General features: G+C 43.3%; 1 protein-coding gene across 2 annotated transcripts in view; it reads left to right on the top strand.

The window, feature by feature from the left end:
• PTPRG (protein tyrosine phosphatase receptor type G) overlaps positions 1–24,426 on the top strand; it is an 837,085-nt gene that overhangs the window by 709,541 nt on the left and 103,118 nt on the right. For both annotated transcript variants that reach the window (XM_049777272.1, XM_049777271.1), the window contains exons 9-11: positions 8,033–8,217; positions 11,203–11,311; positions 21,601–21,650. In XM_049777272.1, coding sequence (XP_049633229.1) covers positions 8,033–8,217; positions 11,203–11,311; positions 21,601–21,650 — 344 coding nt within the window. The remainder of the gene's footprint in view (positions 1–8,032; positions 8,218–11,202; positions 11,312–21,600; positions 21,651–24,426) is intronic.

Here is a 24,426-nt window from a genome sequence, read left to right as displayed (position 1 = left end):
CTTACTGGAGGAACGTGGAGATGAGTCTGTAAAGATAAATATGCAACTTGTCCTGGGAAGTATGTTGTCTAAGGCCCAGTGAGAGAATGAAATGGTTTTGTCTGCAATTGTGCCTTGCCAAGAAATTTTGTATAAGTGTCCTGCTCTAACCCAAAGGAAATAAGACTAAAGAGACAAGATAGCACTTTACTTCTGAGTGTCTGAACCTCTGATTTTATTTCTGTCAAGCTCATGCACACACCTTCTTGAGACGGGACCGCAAGGATTCCCTCTGTCTCTGGACCAAGAAGTCCATGACACCTGTCCAGGTGAGGTAGCAGCTTTCTGGTAGGTGGATGTATTCACCAAACTTAGAGAACTCTCACTACCTACATACTCAAACAATTTTTTTTATTTTGGTTTTTGGGCCACACCCGGTGACACTCAGGCGTTACTCCTGGCTATACGGCCAGAAATCACTCCTGGCTTGGGGGATCATATGGGATGCTGAAGATTGAACTGAGTTCGGTCCTGGGTCAGCTGTGTGCAAGGCAATTGCCCTACCACTGTGCTATTGCTTCAGCTCTTACTCAGACAATTTTTAATAACAGTTCTCTCCTTTGTGCACATGAGCTCCTGTTCAGCCTAGATCCCTTGCCAGAGAATGGTTTTTGGTAAAGTTGCAAGATTCTAATCATAGATTTGTCTTTTTTCCTGCCACTCCCAAATCCAAGAACCCACCCAGAACCACCTTTATTGGAACAAAAAATGTTTTTTCTTGTTTTTAACATTTAGGAAACTGAAAAGACTTTGGAATTATGTGCCAAGAAACAAGGGTTAGAAATCAACATTTAAAAAAAAGAAAAAAAAATCAACATTTGATTTTTTAGGGTTTTTTTTTGGGTTACACCCACCAGCACACAGGGGTTACTCCTGGCTCTTCGTTCAGAAATTGCTTGGGGGAACATTGGAGATGCAGGGATTCGAACCACACTCCATCCAGGGTTGACTGCAAAGGTAAATGCTCTACTGCTGTGCTATCTCTCCAGCCCAACATCTGATTTTTTCTAAGATTTCCTAACAGACTACTTGTGTTTGTTAAGGCAAATGATGTGCTTGTTAAGACCAATTCAAGGTCCCAATCCTTTACTAAACCTTTTTTTATAGAATTTCTTTGACATTTTATTCTTAAAAGCATGTAATTACACCATCCTTAGGGCTCAGCGTATTTAACCTTTGTGATACCATAGACCCTTTCAGCCATATGGCGAGTGCCATAGATGCCTCTGGATACATAAAGTGAAATAGATTGCAAAGGAAACCATTTATCCCCACGTTATAAAAAATAATTTAATTGTAAAATAGTAATTTGTCTGGTGCTTGATGAAGATACTAAATTATAAAAATCTAGCAGCCTCTCTAATAAACCACTTTAATTTTGAAATAATAATGACCATGAAGGAAAGAAAATTTCAGCTATTGGCAAAAACTGAATCGAACAGAAATATATCTTTGATTTCTATTGGTGAGGTATCACTTGTGTGAACTTCTCTGGTTTGCTGCCAGTATTTGAAATAAAAGAAAATGATGAATTTTAATTTAGAGATTAGTGAATATTTAATTATATTTTCCCCCCTTTCCCAAGTCAGGATAAAGCCAGCTGCCTCAAGGACTGGTAGGATTTAGTGGCATTTGTGAGTCATACTAACTTAGCATATCTTCAGGTCTTAGAGATGGGCCTGCTTTAGCCCCTTCACCTGCATTTCCAATATCCCAAAGAGGGCATGGTAGGCTGTGAACTTAGTTTACCTTTCCAAGGGGAGATCATAGTGATGAGGATGCAGCTCATTACAGTGGATCTGAAAGGACTTTGTGTGCTCCTCTGAAAATGGTCTAGACCAGAAAGCCGGTCCTCATTTATCATTGACTACAGAGAAGGCATGGAGGGCAAAGGGAGCAGGAAGGAAGTTTCTCTAAAAAGACTGTTTACCTGCCAAAGATCCAGTGTCATGCCACCTGCTGTGATAGTTTTTAACTTTTTAGCACCCTCTCACCTTCCTGACCTTTTTGGTTGCCAACTCGCTGCTTGGAGCCTAGACCTCGGAAGTGGGAAAAACAAACCTGCTAGCCCCACTGTGTTACTCATGCGCAGTAAGTAGACCATGACAGACTAGAATTCAGAAACCCTTTCTTTCTGCCATTGGGCTCGTGGTCCTACTCAGTCACTGGGCCTGAATTCTCGTTTATCTTTTACAGGGAGAGTTACTGAGCCCACTCTTGGATTCAGTTAGGCATGTGTGCATTATCCAAGATGATACATGGACTCTGACCTTTGACTTGTGCTTGGCAGCTAGCAGTTCTAGCCAGATGTTATTCTGATGTTGTAAATCCCAAGAATGCTTGTGCTCGAGTCCTTGCTTTGACTTCCTCCTTGCAGATTATGGCATTTTCACCAGGAAGAGTTCTCTTTCTGAAAGTTATGTAAGCATGGGATGGAGGAGAATTGACCCCCCTGAGGACTATGCTTCCAGGTTTAAAGTCCCATACAACCCATCCAAAGGGAAGATCCTTCACAAAGCCATTTCTTCGGAAATTTCCCCTAAAGAACTTCCTGTACTGAGCTGGGGATGATAATGAAATAACAAGCATATAAGCTGTCCAAGGCAAGGCTTGTAGCTCTGTTCCACTTGACTGGTTTCTTCTCCTTTTAAGACGTTGAGATTCTCTGTTTCTCTCACTCTCTTACTCTAGCTCTGTCCCTAGATGAGATATGATGACACTTATCAATTCTTTGCAGGTGTCTGGATTCTGTAGATCAGCACTAGTCAGCCCAGGATGGCCCAGGAAGCACAGTTGCTTTCATTTTGCTTTGTTTTGTTTTGTTTTGGGGCCAGATCTGGAGGCACTCAAGGGTTACTCCTGGTTTTGCACTCAGAATTCACACCTGGGTCAGCCGAATGCAAGGTAAATGTCCTACCTGCTGTGCCATCCTTTCGGTCCCAGCACAGTCACTTTCATTCATGATCAGTAATGGGCCCGTGTTGACTAAATGCAAGCTGGAACTGGAACAGGAAGGTGATGGCAGAAAGGATCCCAAGTCCAAATAATTATGTAAAGTAACTGACTTTAGACTGGGCAGCACATTAGCTTCTCTAACAGTTCAAATGAAGAGGCTTGAGGGGTTGGAGTGATGCAGGAGGAAAACCTACTATTTTCTAGTGAAATCGCTGAGAAAATAACCTGGATGGCGACTTAGAATCAAAGGGCTCCCAATATCTACTTTTAACAGTGACTTGGATGGTAATTTAAAGGAGGTTCAGGGGGCCGGTGAGGTGACGCTAGAGGTAAGGTGTCTGCCTTGCAAGCGCTAGCCAAGGAAAGATCGCGACTTTGGTTCAATTTTCCAGCGTCCCATATGGTCCCCCTCAAGCCAGGGGCAATTTCTGAGCGCTTAGCCAGGAGTAACCCCTGAGCATCAAACGGGTGTAGCCCAAAAAACCACACACACACACACACACACACACACACACACACACACACACACACACACACACAAAGTGAGTCACTTCTCTGGGGCCGGAGAGATAGCATGGAGGTAAGGCGTTTGCCTTTCATGCAGTAGGTCGGTGGTTCGAATCCCGGCGTCCCATATGGTCCCCTGTGCCTGCCAGGGGCGATTTCTGAGCATAGAGAGCCAGGAGTAACCCCTGAGTGCTGCCAGGTGTGAACCAAAAAAAAAAAAAAAAAAAAAAAAAAAGGAGGTTCAGGATGAAGGCAGTTATCCACAGAGCCTTCAAGAAACATCTTAGGAGGTGCTTGTGAAAAGCAATCAGATTCTGAGAGAAGGAAGTCATTCTCCTGAGAAGGGAAAGCTGATATCAGGAACACCTCCCTGAAGATGTTTTCTTATAAAACTGAGTGGGGCCTGTCTGGTTTGGTTAAAGATTTCAGTTTGGCACAAAAGGATGTAGCAAGGGTGCTGACAAACAGCCTGTCAGTTTTATCACAGCTGTCATAGCTACTGGCAAAGGGTGTTTGACTCCTGCTACACTGCTACAGTGCTCCTGGTACTGGCTACAGAGAATGGCCATTCACCTGGTCTGAAGAGAGGGTCCATAGTGATGGCAGTAGGCTAGGCTACATACAGTGAAGGGGTTTGGAAAGGTTTATGGTGGGGGTATGGTGGGTAACTTGCTTGCTCTTAGTGTGCAAAGGGGAACCTCTGTCCCTTAGGGATGCAGACCCCACTTGGAATTCCAACTGTGCAGGTCATTTTTATTTGGGGGGATTTTGGGTCACACCCAGCGGCGCTCAGGGGTTACTCCTGGCTCTATGCTCAGAAATTGCTCCTGGCAGGCTCACGAGACCATAGGGGATGCTGGGATTTGAACCACTGTCCTTCTGCATGCAAGGCAAATGCCTTACCTCCATGCTATCTCTCCGGCCCCTGTGCAGGTTATTTAAAATCCCATGTGGATCTGTGTGACGGCTGATGTTGCTTGGCACAAGTATGGGTGTGTGGCTGTTTGCATTACTGAATTATCATTTCAGCAGGTGGGCCTGTTGGGGTGAGAACAGATGCCTAAGAAAATATTGCTGTGACTTAATGATTAGAACATAAAGCTACAAATTCAGCTATCACACAGAATAACTTCCTATATCTTCCCATATCTGTTAGGCCCTTTGTATGTATGATTTTACATGTCCATAGAGATACTGTTGTTAACAATGGTCAATTCTGACTCTGTGTTTTCCTTTTGCCTTATTTATCTATCTCATTTTTATTTTTTGGTTTGGGGTGAAATCCAGCGGTACTCAGGTATTACTCCTGGTGGGGCCCCAGGTACCATATAATAATACCAGGGATCAAATCCAGGTGGGTGCAAACAAGGCAAGAACCTTACCTGCTTCACTGTCTCTCTAGTCAGATTTGCTTTATTTTTAAGAACTTTCTTCTTACATTTTTATATTACTTAGGTTTCCTTTTTTAAAAACCTTCATATGAATCATCTTAATCAGTAAAGGAAAAGAATAAATAAGAGTGGATGCATCCGCGTGTGGGTGAGAGAATTATTTGCGCGGTTGTGATGTAACTCTTAGAGCTGTGCTTCCCCATAAAACTCACCACTAATTGATGCTGGAGTCTATGGCTTTAGAAACCACATATCAGTATGTGGTAGGAGGTGAGAGAAGATTTTTGAAGCCAGGAACTCAAACATGGCCATCATCGAAAGGATAACTGTTCTATATATAATTTTTTGGAGTTTATTTTGGTATTTGAAAAATAGGGGTATAAATTCTTCACCATACCCATCTCTCTGTCTGTCTCTGTCTGTCTCTGTCTCTCTCTCTGTCTCTCTGTCTCTGTCTCTCTCTCTCTGTCTCTCTCTCTCTCTCTCTCTCTCTCTCTCTCTCTCTATCTATCTAACACACACACACACACACACACACACACACACACACACACACACACAAAATTAAGCAACAAGACAGATATTTAGCATATTTAAACGTGGTACGTTAGCGCCACCTGGTGCCCACACCCTGTCACTCCCCTCTTCTTTTCCGTGGCATCCTCTTTCTTTGTTTGATGTACCCCACTCATTCTGGTGGCATCTGTGTAGGAGGCAGCACGATGCCTCCCGGGCAGTGGGGATGCCTCATTAATTTATCCCTTCCTCCTGTCTCAAAAAGCCAGTCTCTCCCACTGAAGCGCGGTTTGGCAGTTGAAGTGCAAAAGGATGTCACCCTGTCAAAACCAATCTCTGCTTTTTTTCCAGCAGGCGGGTCCTGCAGCTGGCTCCGTGCTCTTTGGGCAGAGAGCCACCACCAGCTCCCTAGGGCTGGAGTTGGGACTCCTAGAGGTTCTGAGGCATGATGGGCCTCTTGCCAGGTGGTTTGGGCACTGTGTGGGTGTGGCAGTTTTCAAGCCAGGTGCTCCCTGGCCTCCTGCAGTGCCTCTCACTTTCCTCCACCTCGAAGCCTCTTCTGCAGACCTCCCTGTTTCTTCCCCCTATGCCTCATCCAGTACATGAGAAGACTCTAGTTTGACCTCTGACTCTTCTGTGATCTATACCCCTTTTGGGGGGCTGTCCACATTTGGCAATGCTTGGGGCTTACCCCTCTCTTTGCACTTAGGGATTACCCTTGGTTGGGATCAGGGAACTATAGGGAGTGCCAGAAATTCAAACTAAATTGGGGGCCAGAGAAATAGCACAGCAGCAGGTCATTAGCCTTGCACATAGCTGACCCAGGATGGACGGTGGTTTGAATCCCAGCACCCCAGATGGTTTCCTGAGCCAGCCAGGAGTGATTTCTGAGTGCAGAGCCAGAAGTAACTCCTGAGCTCTGCTGTGACCCAAAAACAAAACAAAACAAAACAAAAAAAAACAACAACAAAACCAGGTTGGCCATATTTAAAGCAGATGCCTTACATGCCCTTTTCTACTTCCTGTCCTTATTCTGGTCAACACATGCATACCCCCCACCCCCATATATACACCACTTGCCTGGATCCTCAGAACTAAGATGCAACTTCCACTGGCTTCCATTTGCACCCCCATCAGTGCCCCCTCCTTCTTCTGTGGCCCCTTACCTTCTGTCCCTTTCTGTCTTTCATCCCAAATACTGAAATCTGTCATTTCATCCCAAATACTGCCCTCTCACCTGCTATTTCTCATACCAATTCACCTCCCTCAAGAGACAATTCCTGAGTCAAATCCCCCTGTCCCGTGTATGTGTGACAGGGGAATGAATACCTGTTTCCTATGCTCCATTTTACCCAACTCTTTCAGGCAAGCAATGCCAGCTTCCAGATACCTCCCTTCGTTGGGTCTGTGTCTTCTTATCAGAATCATGGGTCTCAGCTTTTAAGCTATCCTAGTCTAAAAGTTGAATGTTCCCGGCACATAGTCTGTTGAGGCCACAGATGCTGTTACCACTCATACAGAGCAGCTATCCCAGACCAGAGCACTGTCTGATTGGACAGCAGCCTATGAGAAGTGGAGAAATGAGATTCTGGACTGTATACCTCATGGGGTGGGGGGCTAAAGCCATAGCCACTAAAGGAGAGTGTGGGTATCCACTCCCAACTTCCTCTTTATCGCATCTGAATGATCAGAACCACCACACCTGGAATGGGCAGGTAGAGGAATCTGCCTGGAGAAGAGAGGGGAAAAGGAGGAGAGTTAGAGAGAGAAGGCAGGCAGCAAGGAAGCAGAGGCAGGAAGGATCATAGAGCAGCAGGAAAGAGCTTAGCTTAGAAGCCATGTGGCACATGGCAGTTAGGGCCTTATAATAAAGCTGGAATTTTTCTGAAACTTCATCTGATTGACTGAGAGACCATTTTTCCGCCATTACCCTGCAACCTACATACCCAAAGGGGCTACAGGTGCCAGGCCTAGCTGAGAAAGGCCTCACCATACCAACACTAGAACTCTTTAATTTATATTTAAACAACGTGAGAGCTTACTTGCTGGGAGGCTCAGAATGTCCTAGTGACAGACTGACCTGATAGTAACCCTTAACTGTGTTCTAGATCAGCACACAGACCTTGTTTCCAAACTCCCTGACACTGGGACCAGGGTTCAACATCTGAATGGAGATGCCTTCAGTCCATTTTAATTTAACAGCAAGATGCCCCATCTCTCACGTGGTATAGGCAACAGAATTTGGGGATAGAATGTTAATCTGCAAGTTGGGCTGGGAAATTTCTCAAGGGGCTAGAATACATGTTTTACATCATGTGGAGGCCCAAATTCAATTCTGTCACTGTGTGACCCCTGCAGAACTGTCAGGGGTGGCCTTAAAAATAATAAAAAAATATCTGCACTTTCCTTTCAGTGACTTAGCAAGAAAAATTTATGTGTGTGGGTGTGTGTGTAGGTGAAGATTGGTGAAGGTTAACAGAAGGAAGATCTATATGAAGGGAGTATGGATTTTCCTGTACTACAAGCTTCTGCCTTCTCAGGGTTGGACTCTGGGAGCACAGGAGTAGATATTCGTGCATGTGTATTGTTCTAAACCCTACTGAACTGGTCTTGTATGTGTTCAGTTTGCAGCTCTCCACCCATCCATATGAAAGTGCAACCCTTGAACCAGACAGCACTACAGGTCTCCTGGAGCCAGCCTGAGACCATCTATCACCCCCCTATCATGAACTACATGATCTCCTACAGCTGGACCAAGAATGAGGATGAGAAGGAGAAAACATTTACCAAGGACAGCGATAAAGACTTGGTAAAAGCACCCTGTGTCTCTTGTGGGCCCTGCTTTATGTCGCCCCAAGTTTCGGTGACAGTGCTCTAGATAACATGTAGTGTGTTTTGTAACCCTGTCTCAATACCCCATCTCACCCTAATGCAGCCACACCATCAGGAAATGGAATTTTTGTTTATAAGCAGACCTTTCAAAATGGTTTTTTTCTTTCCCCACTAAAATAATAACTAGCCTTCCTTAAATCATATAATATGGTTATTATAATTAGAGGTAAGTTGTGTCCTGGCTCTTAATCAGCACTATTTATGCTGCTTGTTTATTCAGTTTTTGCCTTTTCTTTTTCCACTGTCATGCCATCATCTTTTTTGTTTGTTTGTTTTTGGTTTTTGGGCCACACCCGGCGTTGCTCAGGGGTTACTCCTGGCTGTCTGCTCAGAAATAGCTCCTGGCAGGCACGGGGGACCATATGGGACACCGAGATTCGAACCAACCACTTTTGGTCCTGGATCGGCTGCTTGCAAGGCAAACGCCACTGTGCTATCTCTCCGGGCCCGCCCATCATCTTTTTATGCGAGCATCCACAAAGCCTATGTGAGATCTGCCTCACATGCTCTCTTCTTATAGGACTCCTCCATTGGCCATGCTACCTCACCATCCTCATGCTGCAGTGTAAGACTTTCCTTTCAGCTTTGCATATAAATCTGCTTCATGCTCCATCTCAGATTTTCCCACATGTTTAGTGGTCAACCCCAACAAGGTCGTTGAGAACCACATTTGCAGAAGCCAACCTCTTCCCCTCGAAACGCAAACTCTTCCCATTCGCCAGTCTCAGTCATTTCACAGAAGCTCAAAGTGACAGTTTGGGGTTCGAAAGCTTTGTGTTTATTGTTCATCACAGGCAGACTTTTGAAAAAACGAGGCCAAGATTGTCCATGCACTTGAGAGGTACAGGAGTACTATAAACTATATTTATAGTGGAATTCCTAACCGTGGTTATCCCTTTCTTTCTTTTAGCAGAGTTCCCTAGGCCCATTCAATCATTTATAAGATAATATTTTTCCTCTTCCTTTAGATGAAGGTTCTTTTACTTCATTTCCATTTATATGTTCAATTTCCCCACTAGACATTGTTATCTGCGCCACTTTAGGGAATGATGAGCTTCGTGAAATCAGAGAGGCGGCTTTTGAAAGGCACCCAAGGTTATGATGTATTTCCACCTTTCTCTTGTCCCTACTGGAAGTCCATAAGGGATTTTTCCTCTTTCTGAAGAAAGGATGGCTTGCATTAATCAGCAGAAACGATCTAGACGCTTAGGCAATCTCTTGTTCTAAGTGGAAAATAATTAAACATGCAAAGATGAATAGATACCGGCTTGCAGCGAATTCTAATAAATCCCTGCCTAGATGGAGGGAAGATTTTACTTGAAACAGAAGATGGGGTCAGAGGTTTAAAGAATGAGGCATAAATTAGTTTCTGAAGAGAGAGAGAGATGAAGAGAAAAACATGCTTTGACAGCAAGTTCTGTTGTATACGAATTTTTTAGGGTTGGTTATTTTCTTTGGGGACACACAAAATTAATTTTCTTAATTCCTCAAGAAGTCAGGAGTGCTGACTTAGTTCTCTTAACTTGCAGCCAGAGATCTAAACAGAACATCATATTTGCCTGCCTTTTCCAGCAGCCCATATACCTGCTATGTCATTAGGCCAAACCTGTGGGGTAAGGGCACATGAGATTTCCCCCACCCATTACAAAAGAGCTCAGTGATGTGGTGAAGAGTTAAATGACATGGCCCCAGCCTTCAGCCCTCACCAGGAAGCCATTCTTCCTGGTAAGAACAGTAGTTGTAATATAATAACCTCATAATAACTGCACAGAAGTTTTTAGTAGTGACATAGGGAAAACCTGCTGGGTTCAAACACACTGAGCTGCTTCCTATCCTTGGCCGTGAACAAATATTTCAATGACAAGACACGCCATCCATTAGGAAGTTTTTTTTAAAATCAGTGGCTTTTGTTGTCTCTTCAGCAAGCAACTGCTGCTTGTTAGTGCTTCTCCATTTTCTCATTTTGAAAGGTTCTTGGTCTCAAGCAGGGAGGAATGAATATCTGGATGAGGCCGACGACCATTTGACTAGGGATGGTGGACTCTTTCTAGACAGGGCCAAATCATTAGGATTTCAGGCTTTTTACTAAGGTCACTAATTGTGACGAATCAAACTTACCACTTTAGAGCAAAACCTCTAAACAATATGGTGGTGGGTGGGCAAGAATATCACCTAATAAAACTTTATTTATAAAAACAGACAGAGGGCCAGATTTGGCTGGTTGGCTACAACCTGTCTATCGCTATATTTCACTCATAGAGTTCCTGTTGCAAGATGGTGGGCTGCCTGTGAATGAGGCTTTTCTGACCTAGGTTAGCTACTTCTCTCACTCCATCCTCGATTTTAGAGCTGAAGTGAGCAGAAGCTGAAAGACATTGAGCAACTAGCATGAAATCACACAGCTAGGGAGTATGTTTGTGTCCAGGCTGGAGTTCATCTCACTTGGCTGCTAGCCAGGTGGCCCCAGATCATGCTCCACAGCACCCAGGGTACAGGGAGGATTTTATGTTGCAAAGAATCAGGCATGCAGAGAGTTCATTATTAGACTCGTAACTGCCTACATCTGGAAATTAATGTACTTAAAAGTTTCAGAAACTTTGTAAATAAACAAGCTTTTCAAGGAAAAGTCGTTAGGAAATAAGGTCCAACGTGGTGAATATAGAGAAGACATGGGCCAAGACAGGGTCAAGAATATTTGTTTTGTTTTGTTCATTCTCTTCTCTTGTCCAGTGATATGATCAAGGTTATTTCTGCATATTTTTCTTTTTCAAGGTAAGCCCTTTTATGGGAGGCGGGGAGACTGTCAGATGTTACTAAGGTTCCAGAAACCTGTCATATCTAGGTTTGCCTTGATGTATGTATCAGCCATCAAACTCACCGCTTCCTCTTTCTTCACCCGCAGAAAGCCACCATTAGCCATGTCTCACCTGATAGCCTTTACCTGTTCCGCGTCCAGGCTGTGTGTCGGAATGACATGCGCAGTGACTTCAGCCAGACAATGCTCTTTCAAGGTGAGGCCTGTTTCCCCCTCATTGTCCAGTGTGGGTGCCCTGGAGCCCTGGAATTCCTTTTTCTTTATACTTCCCTTCTTGCTTATTTAGACAGAACCCAAACCAAACAACCCTGGAAATCAATATAGCGTTTTAAATGCTGCTTGAAAAGCTTCAGAAAGTGAGACCTTCATTTGTTTTTGTTTGTTTGTTTGCTTGTTTTAATTTCCCAAGTAAAGTTGAGGACCACTCTTGGTAATTCTTGGATAACCAGGTAGGAGTTTGGTGCTGGGACCTGAGGATGGGGTGTTGCTCAGGCCCTGTGGTGCCAGAAACTCTAACAGGGTCACACTTACTGGTGCTTGGGGAATCATGTGATAATGAGATTCAAATCAGCATTGAATTTATACCTTAATCTCTATGCTACCACCCAGCCTTTAGCTATTTGAACTTTTGATCTACCTGATATTTAATGCTTATCAGATCTCAATATCACCTCTAGACATTAATGTCAAATGTTCTCTTTGAATTTATGGAGAGATCCAAGACAGATTCAGCCCACTCTTGAAACCTTGCACACTAATTCCTGCTGGCAGGATTCTTGGGTTTCCTAAGATTGAGATCTGGGCACCTCCTGCTCTAGAAACTAGTACAAAGGACCAAAAGCAGAACTAGGTATTCCTCTTGGGAGTCAAATTGAAAGGGCTGCCAAAAAATGTAGACATCAGGGGCCGGGCGGTGGCGCTAAAGGTAAGGTGCCTGCCTTGCCTGCGCTAGCCTTGGACGGACCGTGGTTCAATCCCCCGGTGTCCCATATGGTCCCCCAAGCCAGGAGCAACTTCTGAGCACATAGCCAGGAGTAACCCCTGAGCGTTACCGGGTGTGGCCCAAAAACCAAAAAAAAAAAAAAAAAAAAAAATGTAGACATCAAGATACAAATATTTTAATGGGCTCTATTTTTAGTAGAAAATTAAAGAACAAAATGCCAGAATTTTAAATAACAGCAGACTCTACTCTATCTTATTTACTTCAGCCTAATTCGAGCCCTGGTTTTAATAAAATTTTAATTTACATAAATAGGAACCAGGATCTAGAGAGATAGCACAGCAGATAGGCACTTGCCTTGCATATGACTGGAGACCAATATGATCTCCAGAGCCTTATCAAGAGTGTTCTTTGGGTGCAGAGCCATGAGTAAATCCTGAACACTGCAGGTATGGCAAACATACCAAAAAAAGCATTTTGTCTATGTTTTGGTTTTGTGATATGCTCTTTGACCAGTGTGGAAATAGGAAAGAGCATTGGGCTCAGTTTTGCCACTGTGAGGGTCTCCCTTGTTAGTTTTATTTGTTTGTTTGTTTTGGGTCACATTTTCTGCAGTGTTTAGAAAACCATTTGCTGCCCAGAACTCTGTCAGCAAAGCACTGCTCCAGTCTACATTCCATTAAAGGTTATTTTTGCTTTTGTTTTGGGGTTACACCCAGCAGTGCTCAGGGGTTACTCCTGGCTCTTCACTCAAAAATTTGCTCCTGGCAGGGGACCATATGGGATGTCGGGATTCGAACCACCATCCTTCTGCATGAAAGGCAAATGCCTTACCTCCATACCAATCTCTCCAGCCCCCACCGTTCAAGGTTTTTGATTCTTTGTTTTGTTTTCTTTGGAGGCCACACTCAGCACTGCTCAGAACTTATACCTGCTGTACTCTCTCTCTCTAGGCTTCTTTCAAGCTTTGTAAATCGGATCTCTAGTGAAGGCTTTGGATCTATTTCTCTGAAAATGTCATAATTTTGCATACTATCACGTTAGGTATGATAGAGTCTAAAGGCCTGGAACCCTATATCAGCATTACCCAGAGTCTGGATGGAGGTTCTGGAGGTCAGAACCCAGGAGTTTGAGATTTGCCTGTCTCAGGCAAACGACATTTTTGGGGAGGAGGATTTTTTGTTTGTTTGTGTGTTTGTTTGTTTGTTTGTTTGGGTCATACCGGTAACACTCAGGGATTATTCCTGGTTCTGTGCTCAGAAATTGCTCCGGGCAGGCTCAGGGACCATATGGGAAGCCGGGAATCAAACTGGTGTCCTTCCTGGGTTGACCACATGCAAGGCTAATGCCCTTCCACTGTGCTCTCTTTCCAGTCCTTAAATGGCGTTTTCCTGAAAGCTGCGAAAGGTCTGGGGGCCTGGACTGAGGACCCCAATTTGAGTTAGTGTGAAACAACTGAGCATAGTTTGTTTGTTTGATTGTTTTTGTTTATTTTTGGCCACACCCATTTGATGCTCAGGGGTTACTCCTGGCTAAGCGCTCAGAAATTGCCCCTGGCTTGTGGGGACGATATGGGACACCGGGGGATCGAACCGCGATCCTTCCTTGGCTAGCACTTGCAAAGCAGACACCTTACCTCTAGCACCACCTCACCGGCCCCTGAGCATAGTTTTTGGGCCACACCTGGTGGTGCTCAGGGGTTACTCCTGGCTATCTGCTCAGAAATAGCTCCTGGCAGGCACAGGGGACCATATGGGATGCCGGGATTTGAACCAACCACCTTAGGTCCTGGGTCGGCTGCTTGCAAGGCAAATGTTGCTGTACTATCTCTCTGGCCCCCTAAACTGCATTTTCTAATCCAAACTGTGTTAGCATCGATAATACTCACGGCCTCTGGAAGACCCTGCAGAATAAGAGGCGTTAAGTAATTATTGTGCCTAGCACCAAAGATAAATATACCCTTTGTATTAAGTGTCATATATAAAATAATAATTGTTGAAGCCAATGTCAGAAGCCTCTCAGCTAGATTCCCTCCCAAGACCCCCTTTGACTTATAACTTTTCATTTAATATGTATGTATTATTTTGCTAATGTTCACATGAAGCTCATCCTTTTGATTAAGTTAAAATTAGCATGGCTGTATTAATTTCGCATAGAAATCCTGCTTTTTTAGGCTCCCCTGTGCCTTGCATATATTGGCCCCTTTGCCTGTGCTGAGGGACTTTAAACCCAGCTTGCCCCGAGAGAGAACCTGGAAGGCCAAGTGGGAGCTTGCTGAGGCTGGGCCCCAGCACTGTGGATACATAAATCATGATTAGGGCCTCTCATGGACTACCACCAAGATCCGGGAATCTGCAGAACTGCCTTTTCTGATTAATAGAACCTCATGAGCTGGCTGCCTTCTGAATAGACTTTGAAAAATTAAATGTTTGTGATGTATTGCAATTCAAAAAGACCTTGTCTGCAGAAAAATATAAAGGCTGGAATGTTTAAACTGTCCGGCCATTGTGACTTATAAAAAATGGCCAGTGTGGGGCCGGCGAGGTGGCGCTAGAGGTAAGGTGTCTGCCTTGCAAGCGCTAGCCAAGGAAGGACCACTGTTTGATCCCCCGGCATCCCATATGGTCCCCCCAAGCCCGGGGCAATTTCTGAGCGCTTAGCCAGGAGTAACCCCTGAGCATCAAACGGGTGTGGTCCGTAAAAAAAAAAAATGGCCAGTGTTTTGGGGCCAAAGCTGTATCTCAGTGGAGAAGGCATTTGCCTTGCATGCAGCTGACCCGAATTTTATCTCTGGCATCCTATATGATCCCTGGAGCCTGCCTGGAGAGATACCTGAGCACAAAACCAAGAATAACTCCTAAGCACTGTCTAATGTGGCCCAAAAAGGCAAAAAAGGAAGGGAGAGAGGGAGGTCCTTGGAGATTCACAGAGGGGCATGATTTTTTATTCCTCCTGTGGCTTCGAGCTTCGAGCAGCCTCCCTCCTGCTTTCAGGGCAAGCACAAACACAAAACCCAAATCTGTCAGACCTCTTATGCTGAATGAGGTAACTGTGGAGGAACAGTCAAGATCAATGTTCAGATCCATCAACTAACAGGACTTAAGATATAAAAGGGAACACAGGAATTGTTAGAGAATTCCACAGAAGCCTTTTTCTACATGATTATCTTCTCAGTGATAATGTTGACATTGAGTTTGAGAGCCCAAGGAGGCTTCGTGCAGTATTTACTTTAGTGTAGCAAATACAGCAGCACTCCTGGTCTAGATCACATTCCCCAAAATAGTTGTATTTCCTTTCCCTAGGGTAGATAAATGATGAAAATAGTGGCAGGCAATATTTGGAGAATGACTAATAAGTATAGATATTTGCACACCAGTTCTTGTACCTGAACCTCCTTGGCAGCTTGGAGTGTAGGTATTTCTCCACAAGTGGAACGATGAGGCCCCGGCCCCAAAACCTGAGAGGGGAAAATTAGGTTGTAAATTGGTTCTAAATAAAGTCTAATATGCTTGTTCCAAAGCCCAATGATTTATCCAAAGTATCAAATCTTCCATTGTCCCTATAGATTCAACATTACTTTCACCCCAGTTTTCAAGAAATGGATGAAAAGATTGATGACTTGAGTGTTTGGAACCTTTTTGCAGTGCTCAGAAGTCCTGGAAAATAAGTGTTCTTGGGGCTTGATACATAGTACAGTGGCTAAAGCATTGCTTTGTAAGCAACTAACTCGAGTTCTATCTCTCACACTTTTATGTCTCCAAGAGCTTCCTGACGCGATCCCTGAGCATACAGCCACAATTTAGCCCTGAGCACCATAAGATGTGACAAAAAGAAAAATAAAGAAAAATCAACAGAGTCTTGAGACTCTGTTCCAGTGGGTACCAAGCAAAGTCAAAGGTTCCTTTCCAAGTGGTTTTAAAGAAATGCTTACAATAAAATAGGTAGAGAAGAAAATCAACTATGTTCAGATCCAGTTATATTTATATATATATTATATATATAATTAAATATATATATTTAATTTATTGAAACCACTGTGATTTACAAAGTCCTTCATAGTTGGGTTTCATACATACAATGAATCAGGGCCAATTCCACATCAGTGTCCATCTCTCTCCACCAATGTTCCCCAAGTATATATATGTTGGGTTTTTGTTTTTGATTTTAGGCTACATCCGGTGACATTCAGGGGTTACTTCTGGCTATGTGCTCAGCAAACACCCTACCATTGTGCTATTGCTCCGGTCCCTTCCATTATATTTTAAACAAACTTAGAGTCCAGAAATGGATGTGCTTTTTTAAAGGAAATAGTAAATAGCAAGTAACAGATGTTAGCGATTGTAATTTTGGAACATAGCTAATCACCCTGAGTCACTTTAGAAAGGAAGAACTATAGAACTAGAAAGACAATTAATTAGGACTGATTTGAAAGTGTCTGGGTGAGATGGAGAGGGGATAACACAGTGGGTAGGGCATTTGCTTTGTGCACGGCCAATCTGATTTGATCCTCAGCATCCCATTTGGTCTTTTGAACCTGCCAGGACTAACTCCTGAGCACCATTGGGCGTAGTTCATCCCCACAAAAAAAGTCAGTAGAGGACGAGAGAGGTTGCTATGCCATCATGCAAGGAGGTGTCTGTCTTTACTAGAATTCTTTTGTAAGCATCCTCTGTTCTCTAACTTCAGTGGTCTCTTGAGCCTGTCATAAGCACTCCTGATATCACGTTCTCCTTCTCAACCTCTGGTCAACCTGCTGATTAACAATGGCCAGAACTGAGCCTGGCAACAGTTATTGCAGATGAACAGAAAGCAAACACATTGGCAGAGTGGCAACTGAGTGTGTGTGCCTTAATTAGTCTTTGCTAAAAGGGCAGGGAAAGCAGGTTTCCCAGGACCCTTTGTCTTTGTCTTAACAAAGGGAAGTGTGTCTACCTGTCTAAGGCCAGGCACTATTGATCCAGAAACAGTTGAAGGATGTTGGGAGATCACATTTAATCCCAGGCCAGAGTAGTTTGCTGTCTGCTAACTTCTTTCACCTGAAATCAGAACTATTACATTGACTTCTGTTCTCCACATTCGTCTCTGCACATTTCACTTTTCCAGCTACACAGAATAAAAACATCTCAGGTCGTGGGTGGTTGCCTCCCATGGCATCACGTAGGGAATATGGACATGGGATGGGAGAGAGGCTTGGTATTGGGAATGGGAGTGCTTATGCCCCACTGGCAAGGGTGGGGGCACTCAGCTCTTTCACATTTTGCCCTTCAGGAAGGTGAGTTTAGTTTTGACAATTGTGACCCACCCCACACCCCTCATACACACGTACACACCTGTCAGAGGAGCAGGAAATTTGGAGTCTTAGATGAAAGATACTTTTGACAGTATTGGCAGCTATTTCTTAAAGAAGACTATGGATATAACAACAACTCTCTTTCTATATATATAAAACAGCAACATATATATATATATATAACTGGAATATATGTATACATTTTTTCATTTCTGATTAAGAAAAAACCACACAACTTAAAAAGTTTCTTATTTTGTTTGGTTAGGTATACCTTTTTTGCTTCAGGACTACCTATATGTGAAAAGCAAATATTTCATTAATATAGCAATATTGTGCTGGGCCAGAGTGATAGCACAGTGATAGGGCATTTGCCTTGCACATGACTGACCTGGGACAGACCTGGTTCGATCCCCAGAATCCCATATGGTTCCCTCGAACCTGCCAGGAGAAGTTTCTGAGCACAGAGCCAGGAGTAAACCCTGGAACCACTGAGTGTGGCCCCTCCAAAAAATAGCAATATTGATTTTTGAGATAATGCCCCCCCCCAAAAAAAAAAAAACCCAACAGACTCTGGTTGTTGGCTTTTTTTTTTCTTTTTTGGTTTAGTGCCACACCCAGCTGTGCTTGGGTTTACTCCTAGATTTGCACTCAGATTACTCCAGGTAGTGCTCGAGGGAATCATATGTGGTGCTGGGGATTGAACCCAAGTCACCACATGCAAGGCAAGAGTCTTAATCCTGGTACTATCTCTCCAGTTTAGAATCAGCACTGTTGTTGTTGGGTTCATGGTCTACACTTTAGCATTATTCAAAGTTACAAAGAGGTGGCAGCCACCCTGATACCCATCAGCATTGAATGGGGTGGAATGTGATAAATGCATACAGAATATTGGCCAACCTTAAAGAGTTAACATGAACAAATTCCAAAGACATTGTTTTAAGATACTGGTTTACTTGGCCAGTCACAAAAGGACAGATGAGTATGATTTCACTCATGAGATTCCATAGACTGGTTAGACCTTATAGAAATATAAAGAATAGGAGAGCAAGGAATATCCCCTTTGAGAACAGAACTTCAGTTAGACCAGATGATGAAGTTCTGGTCATTTTTCACACAATAATGTGACATTAAGTACATTTAACACTGGGCCTGGAGAGATAGCACAGCGGCGTTTGCCTTGCAAGCAGCTGATCTAGGACCAAAGGTGGTTGGTTTGAATCCCGGTGTCCCATATAGTTCCCCGTGCCTGCCAGGAGCTATTTCTGAGCACAGAGCCAGGAGTAACCCCTGAGCACCGCTGGGTATGGCCCCCCCAAAAAGTACATTTAACACTACTGCAATAGAAGTGCTTATGGGGCCAGAAAGATAGAACAGTGGTTAGGATGCTAGTTTTACACTACAAATGGTTTCCCAACACTGCCGGAGTAACTCTTGAGCATAACAAGGTGTAACCCCAAAATTTAAAAATTAAAAACAGGGGCCAGCGAGGTGGCACTAGAGGTAAGGTGTCAGCCTTGCAAGCGCTAGCCAAGGAAGGACTGCAGTTCCATCCCCCAGCATCCCATATGGTCCCCTAAGCCAGGGGCAATTTCTGAGAGCTTAGCCAGGAGTAACCCCTGAGCATCAAACAGATGTGCCCCCCCCCAAAAAAAAGAACAAAAAACAAAAAAACAATTAAAAACAAAATATTCAACTGATTATGGGGTTGAAGTTAAGTATAGTGAGTAGGGCATTTGCCTTGCATACAGCCAGTGTTAAATCCCCAGTATCCAATATGGCACCCTGAGTACTGCCAAGAGTAATTTCTCAAGGCAGAGACAGGATTAGGGCCAAAATTCTTTTTATTTATTTATTTTTAATAGTGATTGTGGACTGGAGCAATAATAACACAGCAGGTAGGGCATTTGCCTTGCATGCAACCGACCCAGGACCAATCTTGGTTCTATCTCCAGCATTCCATATGGTCCCCCCAGAGTCTGCCAGGAATGATTTTTGAGCGCAGAGTCAGGAGCAACCACTGAGTGTCACTGAATATGGCCTAACACCCGCCCCCCCAAAGTCATTACAAATGTAAATTACATGCATTTTACCATGTTTGACTAGAGATATAGTACAGCTGATAGGGTTCTCACTTTCAATGCGACCAACACAGTTTCCATTTTCAGCACCATACATGGGCCCCTGAACCCTTTCAGGACACACACAGAACTAGGGTTAAGTCTTGAAAACATCTGGTGATGACACAAATATTAAAAAAATAAAGTTAAATTGTTTGATAATGAAGATAAATAGAAACCAACACTGGAAAGATCACCGTGTTGTTTCTAGGACAAATGACAGTGGTAGTATATATATATCCCCACCATTCCCTATTTTACTCATTGTTGATCGAATCACAGTTCTGAGGATTCCAGGAGCACATTTATATCTCAATTCTTTGTGGGTAAAATTCCCTGCACCCATACCAAGGCCTAGAACCATCCCTCCACCCAGAAGATCTCTCCTTCAACTCTTCCAACCCCTGCTCCTTCCTCTCCTGCCCACCAGAACTTTCACTTAGTCTTACAGTTGCCTTTAGCCAGTTAGTTTTCTTTGCTTTTTTATATTCCATCTCCAAGTGAAACAAGTACATGTCATAAGTGGCTTTCCAGCCCATGTGATGTCTTCTTCATATTGACTTACTTTACTTAGCACTGTGACCTTAAGTTCCACCCAAGAATTATAACATATTAGGAGAGTTTCAAACATCAGTTGAGATCAAATGATAGCACAGGAGTTAAGGCACATGTCCATCCAAGGCTTGCTCTCCAGCACTGTATGTTACCCAAGCATCACTAAGTAGATCTAGACCAGGATAATGGTGGTTTTTGTGGGGAGGGGGGTTTCCCATCACCAGAGGACCTGAGAATCACCTCATACCTGGGTCTTACACTGAAACAACTGCTCATTCACTTGGGTTAAATTTCACTGGGAGGTTCTTCCAGGTCTTCCCAGTTTTGCTTGAAAACCCATCTTTTAAAAATCAGTAGAAATGGGGCTGATGAGATAGCACAGCAGTAAGGCATTTGCCTTGCACGTGGATGACTTAGGACGAACCTGGCATCCCATGTGGTCCCCCGAGCCTACCAGGAGTGATTTCTGAGTGCAGAGCCAGGAATAGCTCCTGAGTGCTTCTGGGTGTGGCCCAAAAAACAAACAAACAAACAAAAATCAGTAGAAATAAAAGATAACAATACACAAAAGATAGGGTGAGCAAATAGAGTTAAACTGTTGTGCATTTCTTGTAAAAGTTTTAATTAAACATAATTGAAAATATAACAACTTTGAATTTATTATGATAAATATATGATATGAGAAATGTAAGATGCATGTTTAACCTCTAAAGTGATCAATTATAAGCAAAAATTATAGAAGAATGGAATAACAATCCATTTCTGTGGCATTCAAAAGGAATAAAACTGGAATTGGAGAGAGAGCCCAGTGGCAAGGCGTTTGCTTTGCCTGCAGCTGACCCAAAACAGACCCAAGTTCCATTCCTGGCATTCCATACAGTTCTCCAAGCCTGCCAAGCGATTTCTGAGTGCAGAGCAGATGTAACCCCTGAGCACCACTGGTAGTGACCGAAGAAACAAACAAACAAACAAAACCCCAAAACCAAAAAACAAACACAAAACCAAGAACCCCCTCACCCCCAAGGGGCAAAACTAAAACCATACTGATTGTTATGTTTGGGAAAGAAGAGTGGATATGGGAGGGCTGTTGTGGAAGCCACACCCAGTGATGCTTAGGGGTTACTCCTGGCTCTGTCCCTTCGGTTCACTCTGGGGGTGCTCTGGCAAACATATTCCCAAAGTAGGGGAGTTTTAACCATGGTCAAGTGCAATCGATGTGCCTTAAACCCCTGTAGGATCTCTCCTCAGCCCTGGTGAGGGGCTGGATATTGACAAGTTGGGCCAGTCAAGCAGATGTTGAGGGATTGTCCCCTTAAGCTGTAGCGGGTGACACGCTGGTATTTGCAGTGGTTAAAAAAGATCGGGCTACAGACTTCAGTATTACTAACATTTTGCTATAAGGAAGTTTGACCTCACTTAAAAAATGATTAAAATGTTATTTTTCAGCTAAAAAGATCTGTAGAGAAACACCATTTCATGACCAATGAAAAGAGTATGTAATTCAATCCATAAGTAAAGTCGTATTGCAGCAACAAACACTCCAAAATGCTGAATTTTTACAATGTGATTTCTTTGTTTCTCAGCTAATACCACTCGAATTTTCCAAGGGACCAGAATTGTTAAAACTGGAGTGGTAAGTAGAAAACGGTAATGATTTATCATGAAGTTAATCTGCATGTGATTTACATGTTCACCACGAGGTGGCAGTATAATGTTGTTAAACTCTTCAAGCTGAAGCGGTTAAAAGACCCCAAAATTTACATTGTAAGTACGTTGCAAAAATCAATTATGCAACAGAGTTAAAATAGTAATGGTTCTGTATAATTTTTATCAAGATAAAAAAATTCTCTACATTTCTATTTACTTCTTGTCAGTGGGACCATGCAGCATGAAAGGTAAAAGAGCATCTGATCCAAGTCTTTCATTGTGGCATATGCAAAATTCCTAGTCTATTTGCCTTGAGTTACTTGGATTTGCAAATTTTTCAAGCCTCAATGAGTATTTAGCTTTATCATTTTTTTTTTAATTTAGTTTGTTTTGGGGCCATACCGATGGTGGTCAGTGTTACTCTTGACTCTGTGCTCAGAAATTACTCCTTGCAGAGGCCACATGGTATGCTGGGGATAGAACCTGGGTCAGCTGCACGCAAGTTAAACTATCATACGAGGACCTACCCACTTTGCTATTGTTGCAGCCCCTAGCTTTACTATTTCCAGTGCAACAAATAGTCATTGCAATTATCATAAGGTGGGTGCTACCAGTAACAGCCTAAAATTTACTAGGCATTTTCGGCACAGATTATTTAATTTACTTTGGTCATCATCTCACAATATTGCCAGGGGTCACTCCTGGCTGTCTGCTCAGAAATAGCTCCTGGCAGGCACAGGGGACCATATGGGACACCGGGATTCGAACCAACCACCTTTGGTCCTGGATCAGCTGCTTGCAAGGCAAACACCGCTGTGCTATCTCTCTGGGCCCTCAGTTGTTCTTCCTTACAATCAAATCAAACCTTGATGCTAGAGTTAGGAAAGCAAATGTATTATGGCTCTGTTTTTTATTATAGTTTTGCTTTGGGGCCATATCACTATGCTCAGGGCTTATTTCTGGCTCAGTGCTCAGGCCAGCTTAGAGGACCTTTATGGGAATGAATTTGAGTTGGCCACATGTAAGGCAAATGCCCTACTCACTTTACCATCTGGCTCTGTTTTGAATGGTAGAGATCATGGGATTGGCATTCTCAGTTTTCTATACACTGAGTTGTAAGTTTAAACTCTGAGCCACACTTTAATTTCTATTAAAGAATACATCTCAGTGTGGCAGTCAGAAAGCCCAGCCTTTAAGCCTTATAGCTCTGTGTCTTAGCCCCTCTGGAAAAGGAGGCCTTGGTCATGAGTAGCATGGGAAGCCCCCACACCTGCTGAATACCTGTTGCATGGCATCTTTTGCCGTCATCCCCCTGGGAACAGGTTTTGCTGTGGTTCAGCCCAGATACTGACAGATGTAGCAGCTGTTTGGCTCCATGCCAGCCTTCAGGGCTGCCATTACCGATCTGGAAGCTGGTGGTTTTGGGAATTTTGCCTTCTGCTACTGCAGACCTGGATGGACCGAATACTCTCCCCATCTGTCCACTCACTCTCTCCGTGTCAGAGGATAGAAACACAAGCCGAGCTGTGTGTTCTTTAGCAGGGACAGGAATCACTAAGGCAGCATGGTTCCTGCCTTCTTCATTATCCTCTTTTCTCTGTCATTTGCAGTACATATTGGCCCTGTCTTTGATTAAACATCCTATTTAATTTGTTTGTTTTTCTGTTTGTGGACCACACCCATCTATGCTAGGGGTTACTCCTGGCTCTGTACTCAGAGATCACTTCTTTTTTTTTGGTTTTTGGGCCACACCCGGTAACGCTCAGGGGTTACTCCTGGCTATGCGCTCAGAAGTCGCTCCTGGCTTGGGGGACCATATGGGACACCGGGGGATCGAACTGAGGTCCGTTCAAGGCTAGCGCAGGCTAGGCAGGCAACTTACCTTTAGCGCCACCACCCGGCCCCAGAGATCACTTCTTATATGGCTCAAGGGACCATATGTGGTCCCATAAATAAATTAACCCTGAATCTCTTAGGCCACGGAAATTTCCTTCCTTCCCCAATATTTACTGTGCCTGTACAAAAAAAAAAAAAAAAAGAAAGAAAGAGAGAAAAAGAAAAGTGGGGTAACACCAAACTCTGCCACTCCAGCATTCCTTTTTCTGGTTTTGTTTTGTTTTTTGTCTGTTTTTGATATTGTTTGCCTTCTCTTTTTTCTTCCACTTTTTTTTTTTTCACTCTTCTGGATATTATTCGGTGATTTTTTTTCATTCTATCTTTTTTTTTTTAAGTAGTTGATACCAATTTTTTCCTTCTCTTTCCTTAACCTTTTTATCTCCAACAGAATAGCATAAGTTGAATCATTCAGCCTCATAAATTGAGGGGGGAAAAGGATGATACCAGCACCAGTCATATGAACATGTAGTGTAAATAAAAAAATGACCAGACTGGAACATCAAACAGAATAGATACCCAACCTACAACAAGCTGTAAAGTGGAGACCAGTTACACTAGTATTCTGGAGGGGGTGGGGGTAAAGGAGGGAGATATAGGAGACATGCTGGGAACAGGAGTGAAGGGAGGACAACATTGATGGTGGGAATGCCCTTCATTCATTGCCACTATGTACCGTAAATAATTCTGTGTAATAAACTTCAGTCACAATAAAAATTAAAAAATAATTGATCCCAGGTTGGCTACTTGCAAAGCAAGCACTTTCACTGCTATATGAGCTCTCCATCCTTGCTTTTATTTTGTTTGGCCTTTTTATTATTATTATTATTATTATTATTATTATTATTGTTGTTGTTGTTATTTCAAGT

The sequence above is a fragment of the Suncus etruscus genome, chromosome 7, assembly GCF_024139225.1.
Source record: "Suncus etruscus isolate mSunEtr1 chromosome 7, mSunEtr1.pri.cur, whole genome shotgun sequence".
NCBI lineage: Eukaryota > Metazoa > Chordata > Mammalia > Eulipotyphla > Soricidae > Suncus > Suncus etruscus.
This window is presented reverse-complemented; position numbering and strand designations above follow the sequence as displayed.